At 44.1% G+C, this 21378-nt stretch overlaps 1 protein-coding gene across 1 annotated transcript; it reads right to left on the bottom strand.

Annotated features, from left to right (window-relative positions):
• Positions 1 to 597: 597 nt before the first annotated feature.
• Positions 598 to 12615, bottom strand: LOC106581738 (enoyl-[acyl-carrier-protein] reductase, mitochondrial-like). The gene is made up of 9 exons (XM_045713255.1): positions 12606 to 12615; positions 12375 to 12458; positions 5885 to 6056; positions 4867 to 5022; positions 4231 to 4333; positions 3897 to 3970; positions 3721 to 3781; positions 3468 to 3540; positions 598 to 1737 (listed from the first exon to the last, which is right to left on the bottom strand). Exons 1-9 carry the CDS (start codon positions 12613 to 12615, stop codon positions 1574 to 1576), a joined length of 897 nt encoding a protein of 298 aa, XP_045569211.1. The 3' UTR covers positions 598 to 1573.
• Positions 12616 to 21378: the final 8763 nt, after the last annotated feature.

Below are 21378 nucleotides of genomic sequence, written 5' to 3'. Positions count from 1 at the left end.
GCCACCTACGTATGCTTGCCAGTTTGGCTCTACACCGGTTGTAAAGCAAATTAATGTGCTTAATATTAAGAGGTTATTTGGCCACTTTAGTTGTGATACAAACCTTGTAAAAACGCATAGGCCTATGAGCTAGGATACATGAGGTGTGCGACGATGTTTTTAAAAAAAGTCGCAAAAAAAAGGCGTGCTGTTTCTTGCCTTACTGCACATGCTGGGCATCATTCACAATTGATAATAAATCATTCACAAGTGATAAGCTAAAATTGTCACCCATCAGACTATTCTTAATTTAATGTTGTCTTTACATATACTAAATAATGTGTTAAATTAGATTTGATTTACACTGAACAAAAATATAAAAGGCAATGTGCGAAGTGTTAGTCCCATGTTTAATTTGCTCAAATGAAAGATCCCAGAAATGTTCCATATGCACAAAAAGCTTATTTCTCGCAAATGTTAGTGAGCCTTTCTCCTTTGCCAAGATAATCCATCCACCTGACAGATGTGGCATATCAAGAAGCTGATTAAACAGCGTGATCATTACACAGGTGCACCTTGTGCTGGGGCCAATATTTGGCCACTCTAAAATATGCAGTTGTCACAACACAATGCCAAAGATATCTCAAGTGTTGAGGGAGTGTGCAATTGGCATGCTGACTGCAGGAATGTCAACTGGAGCTATTGCCTGAAAAAGTCATGTTCATTTCTCTACAATAAGCCACCTCCAATGTCATTTAAGAGAATTTGGCTGTGTGTCCAACCGGCCTCACAAGCGCAGACCACTCGTAACCACGCCAGCCCAAGACCTCCACTTCCGGCTTCTTCACCTGCGGAATCGTCTGGAATTTGATCATGTGGAACTTGACTGCAGTCATGACTCGTGACTGCCGATGGCGGTAACATGGTCAGTGTAACAGCTCTAGTTGGACCCTGCAGTATTGTTTTTAAAGTAATAAACCTGTCTAATACGCGTCATGATCGTATTTGCTCGTGTCCATACAACAAGTATTTGGAACTCTATAAAATAGCTTAATCTTTCCCAAATGTTTATTAGTGTTTTACCAGAACACCATCTGTTGCATAACCACATTAGCCTGGTCCCAGATCTGTTTGTGCCGTCTTGCATAGTAATAACCATAGGAGTTGCTAAGACGGCACAAACCGATCTGGGACCAGGATATAACAATGTTACCATGCAGGAGAAATAAACATGTAGACAATACATAAGTTGTCAAGGAATCGATGACCATTCTGAAATAATTTCCAAGAACTGTTGTCAGGAAAGATGACTTAAAGTGGTCCTAATAACATATATAGTGGACTTTGAGTCTCTACGGAAAATACATGTGCTTGAGCAATGTTTTTCCGACAATGATGAAGAGGCAGCCTTGGGGCTGCACCCATTGAACGTGCCGGGACTTCGTTTTGTATGCAGGGTCGTATTCAATTAGCACCCAGTGCAAAACACTGTTTCTTATTAGACAAGTCCAGGTAGTCCCTTCCTGTTTCAGTCCTTTTTCTTCCGTTTGGTGCCTAATGAACAAAACCCTGAGAACAGCTGGGAACAGCTGGATCACACGACCAGGACCTGTTTGGCTGAGGTGAACGGCTGCATGGCAGTGTCCAGTGCTTGCCGGAAGTCTTGGAGGCCTACCTCGGAACAGGCAGGTGCGGTCAGTTTTCCCTGGCGGATCAGGGAGCAGAGCTCATCCAGCAGTCCCCGTAAGATCCCCTCATCTGGGGAGACAGAAAGATATATAGAGACATAACATAAACTCAGCAAAAAAAGAAACGTCCTTTCACTGTCAACTGTGTTTATTTTCAGCAAACTTAACATGTGTAAATATTTGTATGAACATAACAAGATTCAACAACTGAGACATAAACTGAACAAGTTCCACAGACATGTGACTAACAGAAATTGAATAATGTGTCCCTGAACAAAGGCAGGGGGGGGTGGGTCAAAATCAAAAGTAACAGTGAGTATCTGGTGTGGCCACCAGCTGCAATAAGTACTGCAGTTCATCTCCTCCTCATGGACTGCACCAGATTTGCTAGTTGTTGCTGTGAGATGTTACCCCACTCTTCCACCAAAGCACCTGCAAGTTCCCGGACATTTCTGGGGGGAATGGCCCTAGCCAGGTCCCAGACGTGCTCAATAGGATTGAGATCCGGGCTCTTCGCTGGCCATGGCAGAACACTGACATTCATGTCCTGCAGGAAATCATGCACAGAACGAGCAGTATGGCTGGTGGCATTGTCATGCTGGAGGGTCATGTCAGGATGAGCCTGCAGGAAGAGTACCACATGAGGGAAAAGGATGTCTTCCCTGTAACACACAGCGTTGAGATCGCCTGCAATGACAACAAGCTCAGTCCGATCATGCTGTGACACACCGCCCTAGACCATGACGGACCCTCCACCTCCAAATCGATCCCGCTCCAGAGTACAGGCCTCGGTGTAATGCTCATTCCTTCAACGATAAACGTGAATCCGACCAGCACCCCTGGTGAGACAAAACCGTGACTTGTCAGTGAAGAGCACGTTTTGCCAGTCCTGCCTGGTCCAGCGACGGTGGGTTTGTGCCCATAGGCAACGCTGTTGCCGGTGATGTCTGGTAAGGACCTGCCTTACAACAGGCTTACAAGCCCTCAGTCCAGCCTCTCTCAGTCTATTGCAGACAGTCTGAGCACTGATGGAGGGATTGTGCGTTCCTGGTGTAACTCGGGCAGTTGTTGTTGCATCCTGTACCTGTCCCGCAGGTGTAATGTTTGGATGTACCGATCCTGTGCAGTTATTGTTACACATGGTCTGCCACTGCGAGGACGATCAGCTGTCCGTCCTGTCTTAGGCGTCTCACAGTACGGACATTGCAATTTATTGCAATGGCAACATCTGCAATCCTCATGCCTCCTTGCAGCATGCCTAAGGCACGTTCATGCAGATGAGCTGGGACCCTGGGCATCATTCTTTTGGTGTTTTTCAGATGCAGTAGTAAGGCCTCTTTAGTGTCCTAAGTTTTCATAACTGTGACCTTAATTGCCTACCGTCTGTAAGCTTATAGTGTCTTAACGACCGTTCCATAGGTGCATGTTCATTAATTGTTTATGGTTCATTGAACAAGCATGGGAAACAGTGTTTAAACCCTTTACAATGAAGATCTGTGAAGTTATTTGGATTTTTAGGAATTATCTTTGAAAGACAGGGTGCTGAAAACGGGACATTTCTTTTTTTCTGAGTTTACTATAAGCCTTATTATAAAGACATTATAGAAACTCATCCATATAACAGGTTATAAAGCAACGTTTGATACTGGACATTCAGTGACAAAATTAAAAGTATCATGTGTTTCACTCATAGCTTGGACCCACTATAATGGAATGTGAAGAATGCAGAGCAAAGACCTGTCTCTCCAGACTCCTACATATTTTGTGTGTGTGTATTGTATCTAAATACTCCTGGCTCACCCCGAGAGTGGGTTATCTTCCACTGGGTGACCCAGAACCCTTGCACTTTCACATTTTTGAAGATCAGGGCACTCTGGAAAGAGGACAGACAATCATTTTTTTTGTAAGTACGTACAACACACAAGTGGTTTCCATAGGTATTAGCATCTAAAGTTATCTCATGTCTGTGAGAGGGAGAGTAAACGGTCTGTTGAAATAGTTCCTAGAGGAACATGGTAGAAAAGGGTAGTATTACAGGAAGTAGCAGTCTTACCACAGGAACAGTGACTGGCTCCTTGGCCATCCCTCCATACCTCACCATCGACCCTCCAACTCTGAAAAAGTGTGGGGGGGGGACTATTTACTTGATCAGATATCAAATCCCCTTGAATCTCAGAACATCAAGCTATGGCAACGAAGAAGGTTCAGCTCAGTCACCTGAATACTTACTGTAAGTGATGGAGGAGTTCCGTTGCACTCTTGCCCCTAACTCCGTTCAGTGCCAGCTTAGGCCTTGGACGGGTCTATAAGGAAATGAAATAATGATATTTTCTTGGACGTAAATTCACTATCATATTTTTTTTTACATTTTAGTCATTTAGCAGACGCTCTTATCCAGAGCGACTTACAGTAGTGAATGCATACATTTCATAATTTTTTTTCTCCGTACTGGTCCCCCGTGGGAATCGAACCCACAACCCTGGCGTTGCAAACACCATGCTCTACCAACTGAGCTACACGGGATCATATTTAAGCCTTCAGAGCAGTGTTGAAATCCACAGACCTTGAAAAGTTCCTTCATTTCATCCCATCTCAGGGTCTCCTCTTTGATCACGTGACTGGCGCCCGTGGCCTTCAGCCTATCAATAAGCTGTGTGAGGTCTGGCCTGTGAAAAGGGACACACAAGTACATGCAGTTCTTCAACACGGGCCTTCTTGAATACGCAACCTTGCTTAATATAATCACTGCTCTCCAAGGAAGTTTCTATAGCAGTCTCTCTCACACATAGACATCACTCTATTAGGGTAGTAGGCAATATTATGACAGTGGGTTACTTACAACAACCCTGTTCTAGAACAAGACTCAGTGCTGTTTTCATTATATCAGATTCCCAGCTGATAACCCAGTGTTATCATGAGGGCTGGAATCCTCCCCCTAAATTGTTTTACTTCAGCTGCTGAAAGGTCACATTCTTAAATCAGTCACTAATTCAGATGTTCTCTTTTTGAAATGTAGCTTAGTGCAGTATGCATTGGTTCTATTCACTCGGCATCAAACCGAAGAAATCAGACTGAAACAGGGAGGGAGTCGAGGGACTACCTGGACTTGACCCATAAGAAACACTCATTTTTGTTTTCTGTTGCAAAAGATTTTCAGTTGCGTGCCCTAATGAATACGAAACTGTCCGTTTGGATTTACCTGTCTCTGACCACGTTGATGGTTTGGATCCCCCTTACAGCAGCAATCTGCATGACAGCCTGATCCACACCACTGTTGGCTGCATTCTGGATCACTGTGTCACCTGGAATGAACTCACATACAAAGAGCAGTGCAATACAAAAATTATATAGTGTACTGTGATGAAGGAAGGTTAGGTTCTGTATAAAAGACTGAAGCTAACTTGTATCCTTTTAACACTATTGGGCCAACCCAAACCTACTTTGCTGGCTCTGACATTTTACTTTCATGTTCCTTTTGATAGGTTTGGAATTATGAACTTTAAATCCTTAGTTGTAATAGAGAAATGAGGGGCGCCATACATTTTTTTACATTTTAGTCATTTAGCAGACACTCTTATCCAGAGTGACTTAGAGTACGTAGTGAGTGCATACATTTCATACATTTCTTTTTTTTTTTCCGGGACTGGCCCCCAGTGGGAATCGAACCCACAACCCTGGCGTTGCAAACACCATGCTCTACCAACTGAGCCACACTTTCCTCCTCCTTCAGATAACCATTAACCTCTGTTGTTAATAGCCCCTCGGCTATCTGAAGGAGGAAAGTATATAATGGGGGCAATTAAGCTCGGAATGTACTGAGTGTAGGGAAAGCGATCACATGTGGCAGGCATTGATAAGGGGAGAGAGCCATGGATTAGGGAGAAATAAAAGTTTATGGCACTTAGGAAAGACACAATGTTTGTACAGATGTGTAGGAGGAGACTCGGAGGAAGGGTTAAATATCAGTGATTGTGTGACAAGGTTTTTGTCTAATGCAGCTGTATTGACCCTCTGGGAAGAATAAACTTGGTTAAGCTTTCATAGTGTCCGTAGAGTTTTTACTCTGAGAATTAGAACCTAACACTTTCCAGCAACTTAGGTGGATGCATAACAAGGTCAGAATCATATAGCACTGCTTGGCTTAGCCGCAGTAGTGTTAAAAAGGTATTGGATAAGGGTACAATGGGCAAAAATGTAGATGCTAAGCTAGCTGTTACACATGTTGAAATGGTGAACTTAGCACACCTGGTTTCAGCTCCTCAAAGTCAGAGAGCATCCTAAAGGCAGTGCAGGGGTTAACCCCCAGTGTGGCTGCAGAGAACAGGGGGGTGTCATTGGGCAGCGAGATCACATCGTCTTCAGCTAAAACCGCTGCTGTCCTCCACGTCCCTGCTCAGAGAGAGGGAGAAAAGGACGGGGTCGTATTCATTAGGCACCAAATAGAAGAAAATGGACTGAAACGGGAGGGACCACCTAAACTTGTCCAAGTACTTGTTTTTGTTTTCTGTTGCAAAACATTTGAATACTCTGTACCCCACCCTAATGAATAAGGGCCTGGGGCCTAATTTATAAACATTGTGTGGGTACAAAATATGTCCCAAAACATAAGTATGCCAGTTCATGTAAAAGTTGGCATTTATAAAAACTGGACTTCACGCAAGAATGAGCCTATCCCCCTGCAAACTTTAGACCATGCATATGCACAGTTTCTAGTGGTTGAAATATTGCATTACAAGAAGGCATGAGTAGCCTAGTAGTAGCCTTGTGCAAATGCGTAATATGATGACACTCTTATTTGTAATAAAAAAACAGGTAGGCCTAGCGAAATATAGTAACAAGATGCAATCATTTGCGGTTAGTGAGAAGAGCGTAAACCCAATTTATATCTTTACATGCTAAAATAATTAGAAATAGGCATATACTGTATATCCTATTATTTCATTTTCATGATCATTGCAGAATAAATTCCTCACCTTTTCTGACTGCGATGGTTTCATAGGCTACTTGCAAAATAGCCTATAGGCCTACAACATGTTAGGATAGATGACCATTTGTCCCATCATTTTTTACATTTACATTTTAGTCATTTAGCAGACGCTCTTATCCAGAGCGACTTACAAATTGGTGCATTCACCTTATAATATCCAGTGGAACAACCACTTTACAATAGTGCATCTAAATCTTTTAAGGGGGGGGGTTAATTGGACACACTACACACTTAATTGGACACACTACACACTGGTAAATAGTACGATAAACTGTGCTTCAGATTGTAATGGTAGAACAGAAGGTTCACCTTTTCTAAAGACGTTTGTAGGCTACGCCTGAGTACTGTGATGTGAAATGTACTGAGGAGACAATTTCATATAAACATAAATCATACACTATATATACAAAAGTATGTGGACACCCCTTCAAATTAGTGGATTTGGCCATTTCAGCGACACCGGTTGCTGACAGGTGTATAAAATCTAGCACACAGCCATGCAATCTCCGTATACAAATATTGGTAGTAGAATGGCCTTACTGAAGAGCTCAGTCACTTTCAACGTGGCACAGTCATAGGATGTCACCTTTCCAACAAGTCAGTTCGTCAAATTTCTGCCCTGCTAGAGCTGCCCCGGTCAACTGTAAGTGCTGTTATTGTGAAGTGGAAACGTCTAGGAGCAACAACGGCCCCATTGAACACCTTTGGGATGAAAGGTGTTAAATGGGGTTGAGCCAGGTCTAATTGCCTAACATCAGTGCCCAACCTCACTAATGCTCTTGTGGCTGAATGGAAGTAAGTCCCCGCAGCAATGTGGAGGCTGTTATAGCAGCAAAGGGGGGGGACCAACTCCATATTAATGCCCATCATTTTTTAATGAGATGTTCGAAGAGCAGGTGTCCTAATACTTCTGGTCATGATATGTATATCATAACCTTTTCAGAATAAATTCCTCACCTTTTCTGGCCATGATGAGTTTATATTCCCATAGTATCCATATACCAAATTACCCTACACATCTCTCATTTAATTGTGACTATTAGTTAGGCTATTATAATTTCAAGTTTTTGCTCTGTGCATCAGACAGGGTGTGCGGTTGATAACATACAGTAGAATTTAACAGTCATCGGCAGTGCAGCATATTTAGGTTCGGGAAAAAGTGAGTGCAGGTCTACAACAAATTACAATTGTTTTTGTCTTTCAGAAACGGTCAGATACCGCAAATGTCACTGCAAAAGAAAACATTCTGCCAACACCTCCAAAGACATTTGATCAAGCTCACCATTGCTATTTCCTTTAGATACTATCTTGACCTAATTCCAATACTTCCAAACAGCAAATAAAGGCGTTATTGTGACCATAAACGGTGAATGATGGGAATTCTTCAGGCGGAGTTATAATGCTCGTTCACGCGTGCACAGTTTCACGACAGGTCTGATTTATAACGAGAAACATGCGTACGAATGGCGTCATTTATAACCGTTGCGTAAATTTCACACTAAATATCTGCGTGCGCCATTTCTGTAAAGACTGCACACATACAAAATATTGAGATTTATAAACTTGGCGCACGCCTTACATACGCATGTTTCCGTTATAAATCAGACGCGTCCTGAAACTGTGAAAAACGCCCATCATTCACCTTTTATGGTGACAATTATTCCCTTATTTGCTGTACACTTTGGAAGTATTCGAATTAGGCCGATGCATTTTCCTAAAGGAAATAGCAATAGCAAACTTGATGAAATGTCTTTGTAGGTGATGGCAGAATGTTAAACTTTTGCAGTGACATTTACTGTAGGCCTAGGCTATCTGACAGGTAATGTCACAGAAGTCACTGACAAAACAATAAAGATGACAACAGCAACAGTTTTACAGGCTATACAAACGCAATGCAAAAACAACTACCCACAACTCCAAAGAAAAACACACACACCTATATAGGACTTCCAATCAAAGGCAACTCAACACACCTGCCTTCAATTGGAAGTCCCAATCACCAACACAAACATTCACACACACTAAACTGCCACGTCCTGACCCCAAAACGAATAAAATAGCTCCATCTGCTGGTCAGGACGTGACAGTACCCCCCCTCAAGGTGCAGACCCCGGAATGCACCTACCAACAGAAAACACCAACAACAAAAAATCCCCAACAAAAACCCATTAAACAATAACCCCTAAACAATAAGGGAAGGAAGGGAGGGTGGCTGCTGTCACCGACGGCACTGTGCTACACCCTCCCTCCCCAACCCACCTATCCTGGAGGTGGCTCAGGTGCAGGACGTGGACCTCGCTCCACCTTCGGGCGTCGCCCACTTTGGTGGCGCCGATAGCTGTGCCGGGCAGACGGGCCACTCGGGCTGACCCTGGCAGACGGACCACTCTGGCTGGACCGGAAGACCGGCGGGCCACTCTGGCTGGGCCGGAGGACAGGCGGGCCACTCGGGCTGGGCCGGAGGACAGGCGGGCCACTTGGGCTGGGCCGGAGGACAGGCGGGCCACTCGGGCTGGGCCGGAGGACAGGCGGGCCACTCGGGCTGGGCCGGAGGACAGGCGGGCCACTCGGGCTGGGCCGGAGGACAGGCGGGCCCCTCGGGCTGGGCCGGAGGACAGGCGGGCCCCTCGGGCTGGGCCGGAGGACAGGCGGGCCCCTCGGGCTGGGCCGGGGGACAGGCGGGCCCCTCGGGCTGGGCCGGAGGACAGGCGGGCCACTCGGGCTGGGCCGGAGGACAGGCGGGCCACTCGGGCTGGGCCGGAGGACAGGCGGGCCACTCGGGCTGGGCCGGAGGACAGGCGGGCCACTCGGGCTGGGCCGGAGGACAGGCGGACCACTCGGGCTGGGCCGGAGGACAGGCGGGCCACTCGGGCTGGGCCGGAGGACAGGCGGGCCACTCGGGCTGGGCCGGAGGACAGGCGGGCCACTCGGGCTGGGCCGGAGGACAGGCGGACCACTCGGGCTGGGCCGGAGGACAGGCGGGCCACTCGGGCTGGGCCGGAGGACAGGCGGACCACTCGGGCTGGGCCGGAGGACAGGCGGGCCACTCGGGCTGGGCCGGAGGACAGGCGGACACCCTGGCAGATCCGAGCAGGCGGGCACCTCTGGCAGATCCGGGCGGTCGGGCCACTCTGGCAGACCCGGGTGGTCGGGCCACTCTGGCAGACCCGGGCGGTCGGGCCACTCTGGCAGACCCGGGCGGTCGGGCCACTCTGGCAAACCCGGGCGGTCGGGCCACTCTGGCAGACCCGGGCGGTCGGGCCACTCTGGCGGCTCCGGGCAGTCGGGCCACTCTGGCGGCTCCGGGCAGATGGGCCACTCTGGCGGCTCCGGGCAGACGGGCCACTCTGGCATCTCCGGGCAGACGGGCCACTCTGGCGGCTCCTGACTAGCGGGCGGCTCTGGCGGCTCCTGACTAGCGGGCGGCTCTGGCGACTCCTGACTGGCGGGCGGCTCTGGCGACTCCTGACTGGCGGGCAGCTCTGGTGACTTACGACTGGCGGGCAGCTCTGGCGACTTACGACTGGCGGGCAGCTCTGGCGACTTACGACTGGCGGGCAGCTCTGGCGACTTACGACTGGCGGGCAGCTCTGGCAACTTACGACTGGCGGGCAGCTCTGGTGACTTACGACTGGCGGGCAGCTCTGGCGACTGTTGACTGGCGAGGCTGGGCTGACGCACTAGACTCCTGATGCGTGGGGCTGGTACTGGACGTGCCAGCCTGGAGACACGCACCTCAATGCTATTGCGTTTAGCGGGAAACACCGGACCGTAGAGGCGCACTGGCGGTCTTGAGCGCAGGGTTGGCATCACCCCTTCAGGCTCGATGCTCACACTCCCCTGGCACATGCGGGGCGCTGGTACTGCGCTTACCGGCCTGAAAATGCCAGGCCTCACCACAGCACCTACCCCAAAGCACGGGACCTGTCCAGTGTGTTTTCTTCCAAAAGGGTACGGGGAGCTGGCCTGGGTCTCCCATCTCGCCCCGCCAAACAGCCCTTGTGCTCCCCCCCCAAAAAATTATTGGGGCTGCCTCTCAGGCTCTACCTGCCTCCCAGGCAGGTTGTCGCAGTGCACCCGCAATTGCTCCCATGTCCAGTCAATCCTCTCCTCCAGTATTTCCAGCGACCAGGAATCAATCACCTCCCGAGCGAGCTGCTTCCAACTTTCCTCCTTCACTTGCCTCTGTCCTCTTCTCCACTGCTTGGTTCTTTGGTGGTGGGTAGTTCTGTCACAAAAGTTGTCATGGAGAGAAGACCAAAGCGCAGAGGGTATGTGGATACTCATGGTTTTAATTTCAAAAGAGTAAAGTATTCACTGACAAAACAATAAAGATGACAACAGCAACAGTTTTACAGGCTATACAAACGCAGTGCAAAAACAACTACCCACAACCCCAAAGAAAAACACACACACCTATATAGGACTTCCAATCAAAGGCAACTCAACACACCTGCCTTCAATTGGAGTCCCAATCACCAACACAAACATTCACACACACAAAACTGCCACGTCCTGACCCCAAAACTAATACAATAGGTCCATCTGCTGGTCAGGACGTGACAGGTAAAAGGTTTATGAAAGACAACAATTGCAAATTCCTGTGGACCTGTAACAGACCGTCTGAATTTAATAGGGACTAATGTTTTGGATTTACTTATTCTAGAACCTATGCTGCTCTGCCGAATTCTGAAACATTTTTACTCACGCTGGTAGCCATACACACATCAATGCAAAAGATCAACTGTTTGTTCACCTGTTCAATTCTACTGTATGTTACAAACCAGCTTCATTTCTGATACATAGAGCAAAATACTTGAAATAATAGCCTATCTAATAGGCCCAATTAAATGAGAGATGCCCATGATAATTTATTGTAGGCTATGGCTACTTCGAGAATATGAACCCATCGTGACCAGAAAAGGTGAAGAATTTATTCTGCAGTGGTGATGAAAAATGGATTGTGTATGAATGCAATATTGTCTACTCAAGAAATGTGAAATTACAGTATTCAGAAGTAAGCTACAGAAGTACAACTGTCTGTTCCACTGTTAATAAACTGTGCTCCGGATCGGATGGCATAGAGCAAAATACTTAAATTAGCTTATCTATTTTACTACTGTGAAGTGGGTCCAATTAGAGAAGACGAATGGTATCCTTGTTGTAGGCCTATGCTAACTATTTAGGCCAATGCTACCTCATAATTATAAAACCATCACAGAAAAGGTGAGGAATTTATTATGCAATGATCATGGAAATTAAATAAATAATAGCCTAGGAAATAGATGCCTATTTCCAAATATTTTAAAATACAAAGAAATCAAATATATTTTATCTCTTCTCACTAATGGCAAATGATTGCATATTGTTATTAACCTGTTTATTGTTATAAATAAGCCTATCCCCCATTTGAACAAAATTATAATCTACTTGTATGCTTGCAACGCAGTACTTTAAACACTATAAACTGTCCGTACGCATGGTCTAAAGTTTGCGGGAAGGTGAACACATTTTCACGTCAAGTTCAGGTTTTATAAATGACAACTTTTGCATGAAAGCTAGCGCATGCATGCTTTGGGGTCTATTTAGTAGATTTGCACGGTTTATAAATGAGGCCCCTGGTTTCTAAGGCATGAAGGGCCATTGAAAGAGCTTGAATGTAAACCTAGACAGATATTTCAGCTCAGTAGTATCTCGTGAGCATTAAAGTATTAACTCACCTAATCCAGCATCTCTTGGGATCACCTGGGCCACCCCCTCGTTTCCTCCTACTGCTGGAAGGTCAGGTAGGATGGCATGGGTACCTGCAGGACCAAATACGGACATTGGCTTTGGATATAAAACAACTATGGTTAGGATCAATTTCATCTCGATCCAGTTCATTCATGACAGGAACTAAACAAATGTAATTGTGTGTGTCACCAGTGTGTGTTTTTTTCTTTCCTTTTTACCTTGGATCATGTTTATGTGAGAAGGATTGACGGGGGCTGCCAACCATTTTACAAGGACACTCTTAGCACCAACAGAGGGAAACTCCATGCTCTCCAACCTGTAAAACACACAAGACACACTTGAAGTCTTCTGGATTCTCTCTTCCGATACATCTGTAACTATGACAGTACGTCACGGCAGCATTGCATTTACATCCAGACTCAATGGTACATAGTACTCAATATTTTAACATAGCTAACATTCTTACTGAACAATTTGAGAAGGCTCCCCGTGGTTTCTGTACAATAGGGCCGTACAACCATTGATTGAAGATTCAGTTGAATACCTACAAATACTACCCCTCACGCTTGATAGCTGTTGTTGTTGAGTGGTGGATCCACTGGTGAAGGTTCTACATACTGTATGCCTCCTCACCTCAGTTCTTTTACATAATAACCATGCGATACTTGACACCTTCATTTTAAAACATAAAAAGCATAAACCCGTAAACCTAGCCGTCTTGGATTAACCCTTGGCATGTCAAGGTCAAGTAGGCGTTCTACCACTTCCAAATTCGCCAGAGAAAGTTCCGCCCCCCCCATTCATTTTCAACAGGAGCACACAGAGCAATGGGTAGCAGCGGCGCTCTGCTCTACTTTATGCAAATTTCACGTTGCCACCACTGCGGTTAACCAAGCAGGTGAGTAGTAGAAGATTGCTCATGAAACACAGTTCAGCCTGTCATTAGTTCTGGGTAAGCGCAACAAAAAAGATGGGGGAAGCAAATCATTGCTATGTCTGGTTTTCCAATTCTATATGATTTGTCTTTGCTAAACTCAGCAAAAAAACAAACGTCTGTCACGTCCTGACCAGTAAAAGGGGTTATTTGTTCTTATAGTTTGGTCAGGACGTGGCAGGGGGTATTTGTTTTATGTGGTTCAGGGTGTGTTTGTGTATGTGTTCATGTAGAGGGGGTATTTGGTTTATTAGTCCAGGGTTTTGGTTATTGTTCTATGTTAGTTTAGTTCTATGTTCAGTCTAGTCGTTTGTATTTCTATGTTTAGTTAATTGGTGTTGGGGCCTTGGAGGCAGCTGTCTATCGTTGCCTCTTATTAAAGGTCCTATAAATGGGTATGTGTTTTGTCATGGGATTTTGTGGGAGATTGTTGCTGTGTATAGCTTTGTGCCTTACCGGCCTGTTCTTTGTCATCGTGTTTTTTGTATACGTGTTTATTTTGGTTTTCCTTCTTTGTCCGTTAATAATAGAAGATGAGTATACATTTTCCAGCTGCGTCTTGGTCTAAACCCTACGACATCCGTGACAACGTCCTTTCACTGTTAACTGCGTTTCTTTTCAGCAAACTTAAGTGTTAATATTTGTATGAACAAGATTCAACAACTGAGACAAACTGAACAAGTTCCACAGACATGTGACTAACATAAATTGAATAGTGTGTGCTGAACAAAGGGGGAGGTCAAAATCAAAAGTAACAGTCAGTATCTGGTGTGGCCACCAGCTGCATTAAGTACTGCAGTGCATCTCCTCCTCATGGACTGCACCAGATTTGCCAGTTCTTGCTGTGAGATGTTACCCCACTCTTCCACCAAGGCACCTGCAAGTTCCCAGACATTTCTGGGGGAAATGGCCCTAGCCCTCACCCTCCGATCCAACAGGTCCCAGACGTGCTCAATGGGATTGAGATCCGGGCTCGTCGCTGGCCATGGCAGAACACTGACATTCCTGTCTTGCAGGAAATCACGCACAGAACAAGCAGTATGGCTGGTGGCATTGTCATGCTGGAGGATTATGTCAGGATGAGCCTGCAGGAAGGGTACCACATGAGGGAGGAGAATGTCTTCCCTGTAACGTACAGCGTTGAGATTACCTTGCCTTACAACAGGCCTACAAGCCCTCAGTCCAGCCTCTCTCAGCCTATTGCGGACAGTCTGAGCACTGATGGAGGGATTGTGCGTTCCTGGTGTAACTCGGGCAGTTGTTGTTGCCATCCTGTACCTGTCCCGCAGGTGTGATGTTCGGATGTACTGATCCTGTGCAGGTGTTGTTACACATGGTCTGCCACTATGAGGACGATCAGCTGTCCGTCCTGTCTCCCTGAAGCGCTGTCTTAGGCGTGTCACAATATGGACATTGCAATTTATTGCCATGGCCACATCTGCAGTCCTCATGCCTCCTTGCAGCATGCCTAAGGCAGGTTTACGCAGATGAGCAGGAACCTTGGGCATCTTTCTTTTTGGTGTTTTTCAGAGTCAGTAGAAAGGCCTCTTTAATGTCCTAAGTTTTCATAACTGTGACCTTAATTGCCTACCGTCTGTAAGCTGTTAGTGTCTTAATGACCGTTCCACAGGTGCATGTTCATTCATTCAGTTTATGGTTCATTGAACAAGCATGGGAAACAGTGTTTAAAACGTTTACAATGAAGATCTGTGAAGTTATTTGGATTTTTACAAATTGTCTATGAAAGACAGGGTCCTGAAAAAGGGACGTTTCTTTTTTCGGCTGAGTTTAGAATACAGAGACAAAATCAAGGGCATGGAGGAGGATTGCAGAGATTGTTGGTGTTGATGCTGGGTGAAGAGGGATTTGCGCAATGTTTGCTTGTGCTGCTAGCTACCTATGAACATCAAGCAACCTTAACCTCAAAACTGTGATCAAAGCCACCATTTGTGAATGTGTTGAGTAAATACAATTGTGAAATGTGCCCACCAAAGGACAGAAATCACCAGTAACACACATAACATTGTAAATGAAACACTAACCATTAATTTCCCATGTAATATGCTATCAATTGGATTATGGTATCTTAACATTATGATTCTCATATATTTTAGCTTATTTCTCTTTCATTATACTTGTGTCATGACTGATGGTTATAGCTCACTTCCTGTAAAATACATAGGCCTACATGCACATGAATGGATACTTTGAGTAAAGGAAATTGTGGCTTTGCAAATATGTCTTTACTCACCTTCAACACCAACATCTCTGCAATCCTCTATGTCACTGACCTTCTTTTAAATGTAACCTTTATTTAACTAGGCAAGTCAGTTAAGAACAAATTTGTATATACAATGATGGCCTACACCGGACGACGCTGGGCCAATTGTGCGCCGCCCTATTGAACTCCCAATCACGGCCGGTTGTGATACAGCTGGATTCAAACTAGGGTGTCTGTAGTGACACGTCTAACACTGAGATGCAGTGCCTTAGACCGCTGCGCCACTCGGGAGCCCTTCTGATTTGTTCTCTGTATTTTAAAAGAATCATTGGCAAATAAACACACCCTATGCCACATTATTTTCATTTTTTATATTTTCCATTAACCTATGAATTGCCAGCTCCTTATTTCCAGGTACAGTACTGTACCTAGAATATAAGGGTTGGATTTGCATAAACAATTTCATGTCAGAAATCAGGTTTATGGTTAGCCTGATATACATGATCTACTTCTGTCATTTTAAATGGAGAACATATAGCTAGCTTATCAATATGCAAATGATGTGTGAGTTTAGCTATTCTCTGCTTCAGATGTACAATGACAAGGGGCATATTGATTGCACATGCCCATTAGGCCAGTTATGCCATCATACTGTAGGCCTATGGCTGCACTGGTGATGCATATCACTATGATAAGCTGCAAAATGGGTTCACATGGCTGATATCCTGAGACAGAGTGATAATCAAATAAAACTGATTGGAGAGCTCACAACTGGACAAAAAGGTAATGTTCATTTGAGAAAGCAACACAGAAAGACAAATTAGAGACCGATACCCTTCACACCTTCTTATTGCAAAATTGTGATCTGTGATGAATGAACATTGACACTAGTTCATCATTAAATGTTTTTAAGTTAACAATTAAAACAAGTTTAAACACTTCACTTCAATGAATCAAAATTAAATTTCAAAGTGTACAAATAATCTAACTTGTTTGTGAATGTTAGACATCGTAGTAAATAGGCTGTTATTGCTAAAGCATAATTTTTTGGAACAGAAACATCCATACTAAAGGTGGCCAACCTTGATCCACTCCCTAATCTACATGGGTGAGCAGACTTCTATTCCAGGCCAGCAATAATACACATTATTATCAACTCATTAGGTTTGATAAGTTGAATCAGGTGTGGGCTGGAACAGAAGCCTGCACACTTGGCATACCTCCAAGAGAAGGATTGGCCTGCTACAGTTGTATTATATTTGTAGCCTACATTGTGTGTGACTTTTAACTATGTTGTAGTATACAACATTTGCTAACATAAGTACACAAACAACCCATGGCATCCAAGGATGTGCCAGCAGTTTCTTGGGACATTCACTGGGACCTCTTCATCTGCAGACAGGCTTTTGCAGCTCTCCATATCTGAGGACGAACTTTAAAAAAAACAGGCTTCAATTTATTACAATTAGACAATTATCTCTCTGTCTTTGCAGTTTTCCTCTCGAGAAACTAAAACTGGAGAATATTTTCATGTCATCCCACAACCTGCCCTGTCTAACTACTACACCAACTCAGTGGCGACTCGTCATTCACGGCAGGTGGGGCAAATACCCACCTGTTTTGAGCCCAAAATGTTTTTGTTGTTGCCTGTTTTGCATGTTATTTTGGCATTAATTCATGTCACATATCATTTTACAAAAAATGTAAAATATAAATAATAACCATTGAGTTAATAAAGCTGCATACAAACATGGTCTCTTTTTTGTTTTCTTGAGTAAGGCAGCTCCAAAATGCAGGTGTTTCAGTCTAGCTCAGTGCTTTCTGTGGTGGTGGGACAGCTCGGAGCATAGGGGTTGGTAATGTTCTCTAGTTGCGCCATGATTGGTTCATCGTTCTGTCAGTCATGGGGACACTACATCACCGCAAAATCTACGGGGAGAGCAAAAACATTCAAGCCCCTTGGCTGCTGCCACAGAGTTACATTAGAAGTACCCATCCAAAAAGGCTCAAGGTCATTGGCCACAGATGAAATTATCTACCGTAACTTTGATTGGACTAATCATGTCAACATCATACTTTCAAAATCTTAGCTAGCAAGCTAGACAAGCAGTCATCATCATGAATCACGTTGACAATCTACTGGCAAAACCTTTCAATCCTTGTGATGTGAACAGAATTAATAGATAAAACGTATCGGTGTTCATCGGCCATTGGACATAAACGTTACACAACAAGTTGGAAATCGCAAATTCAACAATGAGTGGTTTGGAGGGAATCAGTGGCTAACTGCAAGTGTTACAAGGCAATCACTAGCCTGCTATTCAGAGGAGAGGGTGTGTGGTCCAAGTCTGTGTTTAAGGGTCTCTTTTCCAAGCTTAAAAGGATAAACATTAACATGCCATGGGCCTGAAAAGTTTTAATATATTGGCCACGTTCAAAACAACTGGAAACTCAGAACTGGGAAATCTCAGACTTCAGTGAGTTCAAGACAACTGGGAACTCTGAAAAAAAACTAGCTCTGACTGGGAAAATACGTTTTAAACGGTCATCCAACTCGGAATTCCAAGTCGGGAACTCTGGCCTCCTAGAGCGCCGACCTGAATATCACTGATGTCATGATTCAACCTTGTTTTTTTCAAGTTCCCAGTTGTCTTGAAAGCACATAAATCCAGAGAATGCCAGACTTTGATGACAAAGTTTGATGACAAAATTTGGCCACAAGAAATTAGCAACTTTCCTGTTCAAATGAACACAGCACAACAGAGTGATGTATTGTATGCTGCTGTATAAATTATGTAATATGCCAGGGAGATATGTACAGTGGCAAGAAAAAGTATGAACCCTTTGGAAATACGTGGATTCTGCATAAATTGGTCATAAAATTTGATCTAATCTTCATCAAGGTCACAACAATAGACAAACACAGTCTGCTTAAACTAATAACACACAAACAATTATACGTTTTCATCTCTTTATTGAACACACCGTGTAAACATTCACAGTGCAGGGTGGAAAAAGTATGTGAACCCTTGGATTTAATAACTGGTTGACCCTCCTTTGGCAGCAATAACCTCAACCGAACGTTTTCTGTAGTTGCGGATCAGACCTGCACAATGGTCAGGAGGAATTTTGGACCATTCCTCTTTATAAAACTGTTTCAGTTCAGCAATATAATTGGGATGTCTGGTGTGAACGGCTCTCTTGAGGTCATGCCACAGCATCTCAATTGGGTTGAGGTCAGGACTCTGACTGGACCACTCCAGAAGGCATATTTTCTTCTATTGAAGCCATTCTTTTGTTAATTTACTTCTGTGTTTTGGGTCGTTGTCCAGTTGCATCACCCAACTTCTGTTGAGCTTCAATTGGGGGACAGATAGCCTAATATTCTCCTGCAAAATGTCTTAATAAACTTGGGAATTCATTTTTCCATTGATGATAGCAAGCTGTCCAGGCCCTGAGGCAGCAAAGTAGCCCCAAACCATGATGCTCCCTCCACCATAATTTACAGTTGGGATGAGGTTTTGATGTTGGTGTGCTGTGCCTTTTTTTTCTCCACACATAGTGTTGTGTGTTCCTTTCAAACAACTCAACTGTAGTTTCATCAGTCCACAGAATATTTTGCCAGTAGCGCTGTGGAACATCCAGGTGCACTTTTGCAAACATTTTGCAAATGTTTTTTTTGGACAGCAGTGGCTTCTTTCGTGGTGTCCTCCCATGAACACCATTCTCGTTTAGTGTTTTACGTATTGTAGACTCGTCAACAGAGATGTTAGCATGTTCCAGAGATTTCTGTAAGTTTTTAGCTGACACTCTACGATTCTTCTTAACCTCATTGAGCATTCTGCGCTGTGCTCTTGCAGTCATCTTTGCAGGACGGCCACTACTAGGGAGATTAGCAACAGTGCTGAACTTTCTCCATTCATAGACAATATGTCTTACCGTGGACTGATGAACATCAATGATTTTAGAGATACTTTTGTAACCCTTTCCAGCTTTATGTAAGTCAACAATTCTTAATCTTAGGTCTTCTGAGATCTCTTTTGTTCGAGGCATGGTTCACATGGTTCTTGTGAATAGCAAACTCAAATTTTGTGAGTGTTTTTTTATAGGGCAAGGCAGCTCTAACCAACAACTCCAATCTCATCTAATTGATTGGACTCCAGGTTAGCTGACTCCTGAATCCAATTAGCTTTTGGAGAAGTCATTAGCCTAGGGGTTCACATACTTTTTCCAACCTACTCTGTGAATGTTTAAATGATGTATTCAATATAGACAAGAAAAATACAATAATTTGTTTAAGCACATTATGTTGGTCCCTTGTTTGTGATTTAGATTAAGATCAGATCAAATTTGATGACCAATTTATGCAGAAATCCAGGTAATTCCGAAAGGTTCACGTTCTTTTTCTTGCCACTGTATACTGTACCTTAGGAATTAATACTAAGTGTATGTTGTGTAGTAAGCTGTTAGGAGCCCATGTGCCTCATCCTATTAATTTGGACCCTTTTCCTCTCTTGAAAGGCTGGTCCCGTATGTGGGATCAACATCCAGCGAAAAATCAGAGCGCCATATTCATAACCTAATCATAACCAAATCAAATTATTTCTGTTTCTCAAACATAGGACTATTTTACACCGTTTTATAGATACACTTCTCCTGAATCAAACCACGTTTTCCGATTTCAAAAAGGCTTTACAGCGAAAGCAAACATTACATTATGTTAGGAGAGTACGTCAAAATAGTACGTCAAAATAGCCACACCGCCATTTTCCGACCAACCACATGCATTAAATAACCAAAAAACAGCTAAATGAAGCACTAACCTTTGACAATCTTCATCAGATGACACTCCTAGGACATCATGTTACACAATACATGCATTCTTTTGTTCGATAAAGTTCATATTTATATATAAAAACAGCATTTTACATCGGCGCATGACGTTCTGAAAATAATTTCCCTCAAATGCATCCGGTTAATCAGCGCTACAATTTACTAAATTACTATTCGAAAACAGTTTTTAAATGTAATATTGTCATTCAAAGAATTGTAGATTAACATCTCGTGAATGCAACCGCATTGCCAGATTTTAAAATAACTTTACTGGGAAATCACACTTTGCAATAAAAGGGGATGCTATGCTCAGAAAAATCGGCTAGGCGATACAGGTTAGCGCCATCTTGGAACCATCTAAAATCAAATATACTATTGTATACTATTGTAAATATTCCCTTACCTTTGATTATCTTCATCAGAAGGCACTTCCAGGAATCCCAGGTCCACAACAAATGTAGTTTTGTTCGAAAAAGTTAATAATTTATGTCCCAATAGCTTCTTCTTGTTAGCGCGTTCCGAAGGCTCCTCAAAATGTACTGTAGCGCGCAGGACTTGTCGTCACGAATGTGCAAAAAATATATATTTAAGTTCGTTCAAACATGTCAAACGTTGTATAACATAAATCTTTAGGGCCTTTTTCAACCAGAGCTTCAATAATATTCAAGGGGGACGATTGCATTGTCTTACTAAACGTTTCGAAAGGGGAGGGTAGCCATGGGCGCCCGCGTCATAGTAGTAATGGCCCTCCCTCTATGACCAACTTCCCAAGCCTCTCTTTCGGTCAGTTTGTACCATAGAAGACTCAAACCACTTTGTAAAGACTGTTGACATCTAGTGGAAGCCTTAGGAAGTGCTCAATGAATCCTAACTCACGGTGTGTTTTATAGGCAAAGTGCTGAAGGTGATTCCACAAATCAGATTTCCACTTCCTGTTAGGATCTGTCTCGGGGTTTTGACTGCCATATGAGTTCTGTTATACTCACAGACACCACTCAAACAG

Source organism: Salmo salar, chromosome ssa02, assembly GCF_905237065.1.
Source record: "Salmo salar chromosome ssa02, Ssal_v3.1, whole genome shotgun sequence".
In the NCBI taxonomy this organism is placed as follows: domain Eukaryota; kingdom Metazoa; phylum Chordata; class Actinopteri; order Salmoniformes; family Salmonidae; genus Salmo; species Salmo salar.
This window is presented reverse-complemented; position numbering and strand designations above follow the sequence as displayed.

Coding starts and splice junctions, on each gene's coding strand:
- LOC106581738 (XM_045713255.1), bottom strand. Junction 6,057..12,374: donor CCCAAGAGATGCTGGATTAG/GTGAGTTAATAC, acceptor CTCTCTGAGCAG/GGACGTGGAGGACAGCAGCG. Junction 5,023..5,884: donor AGTTCACCATTTCAACATGT/GTAACAGCTAGC, acceptor CCTTCATCACAG/TACACTATATAATTTTTGTA.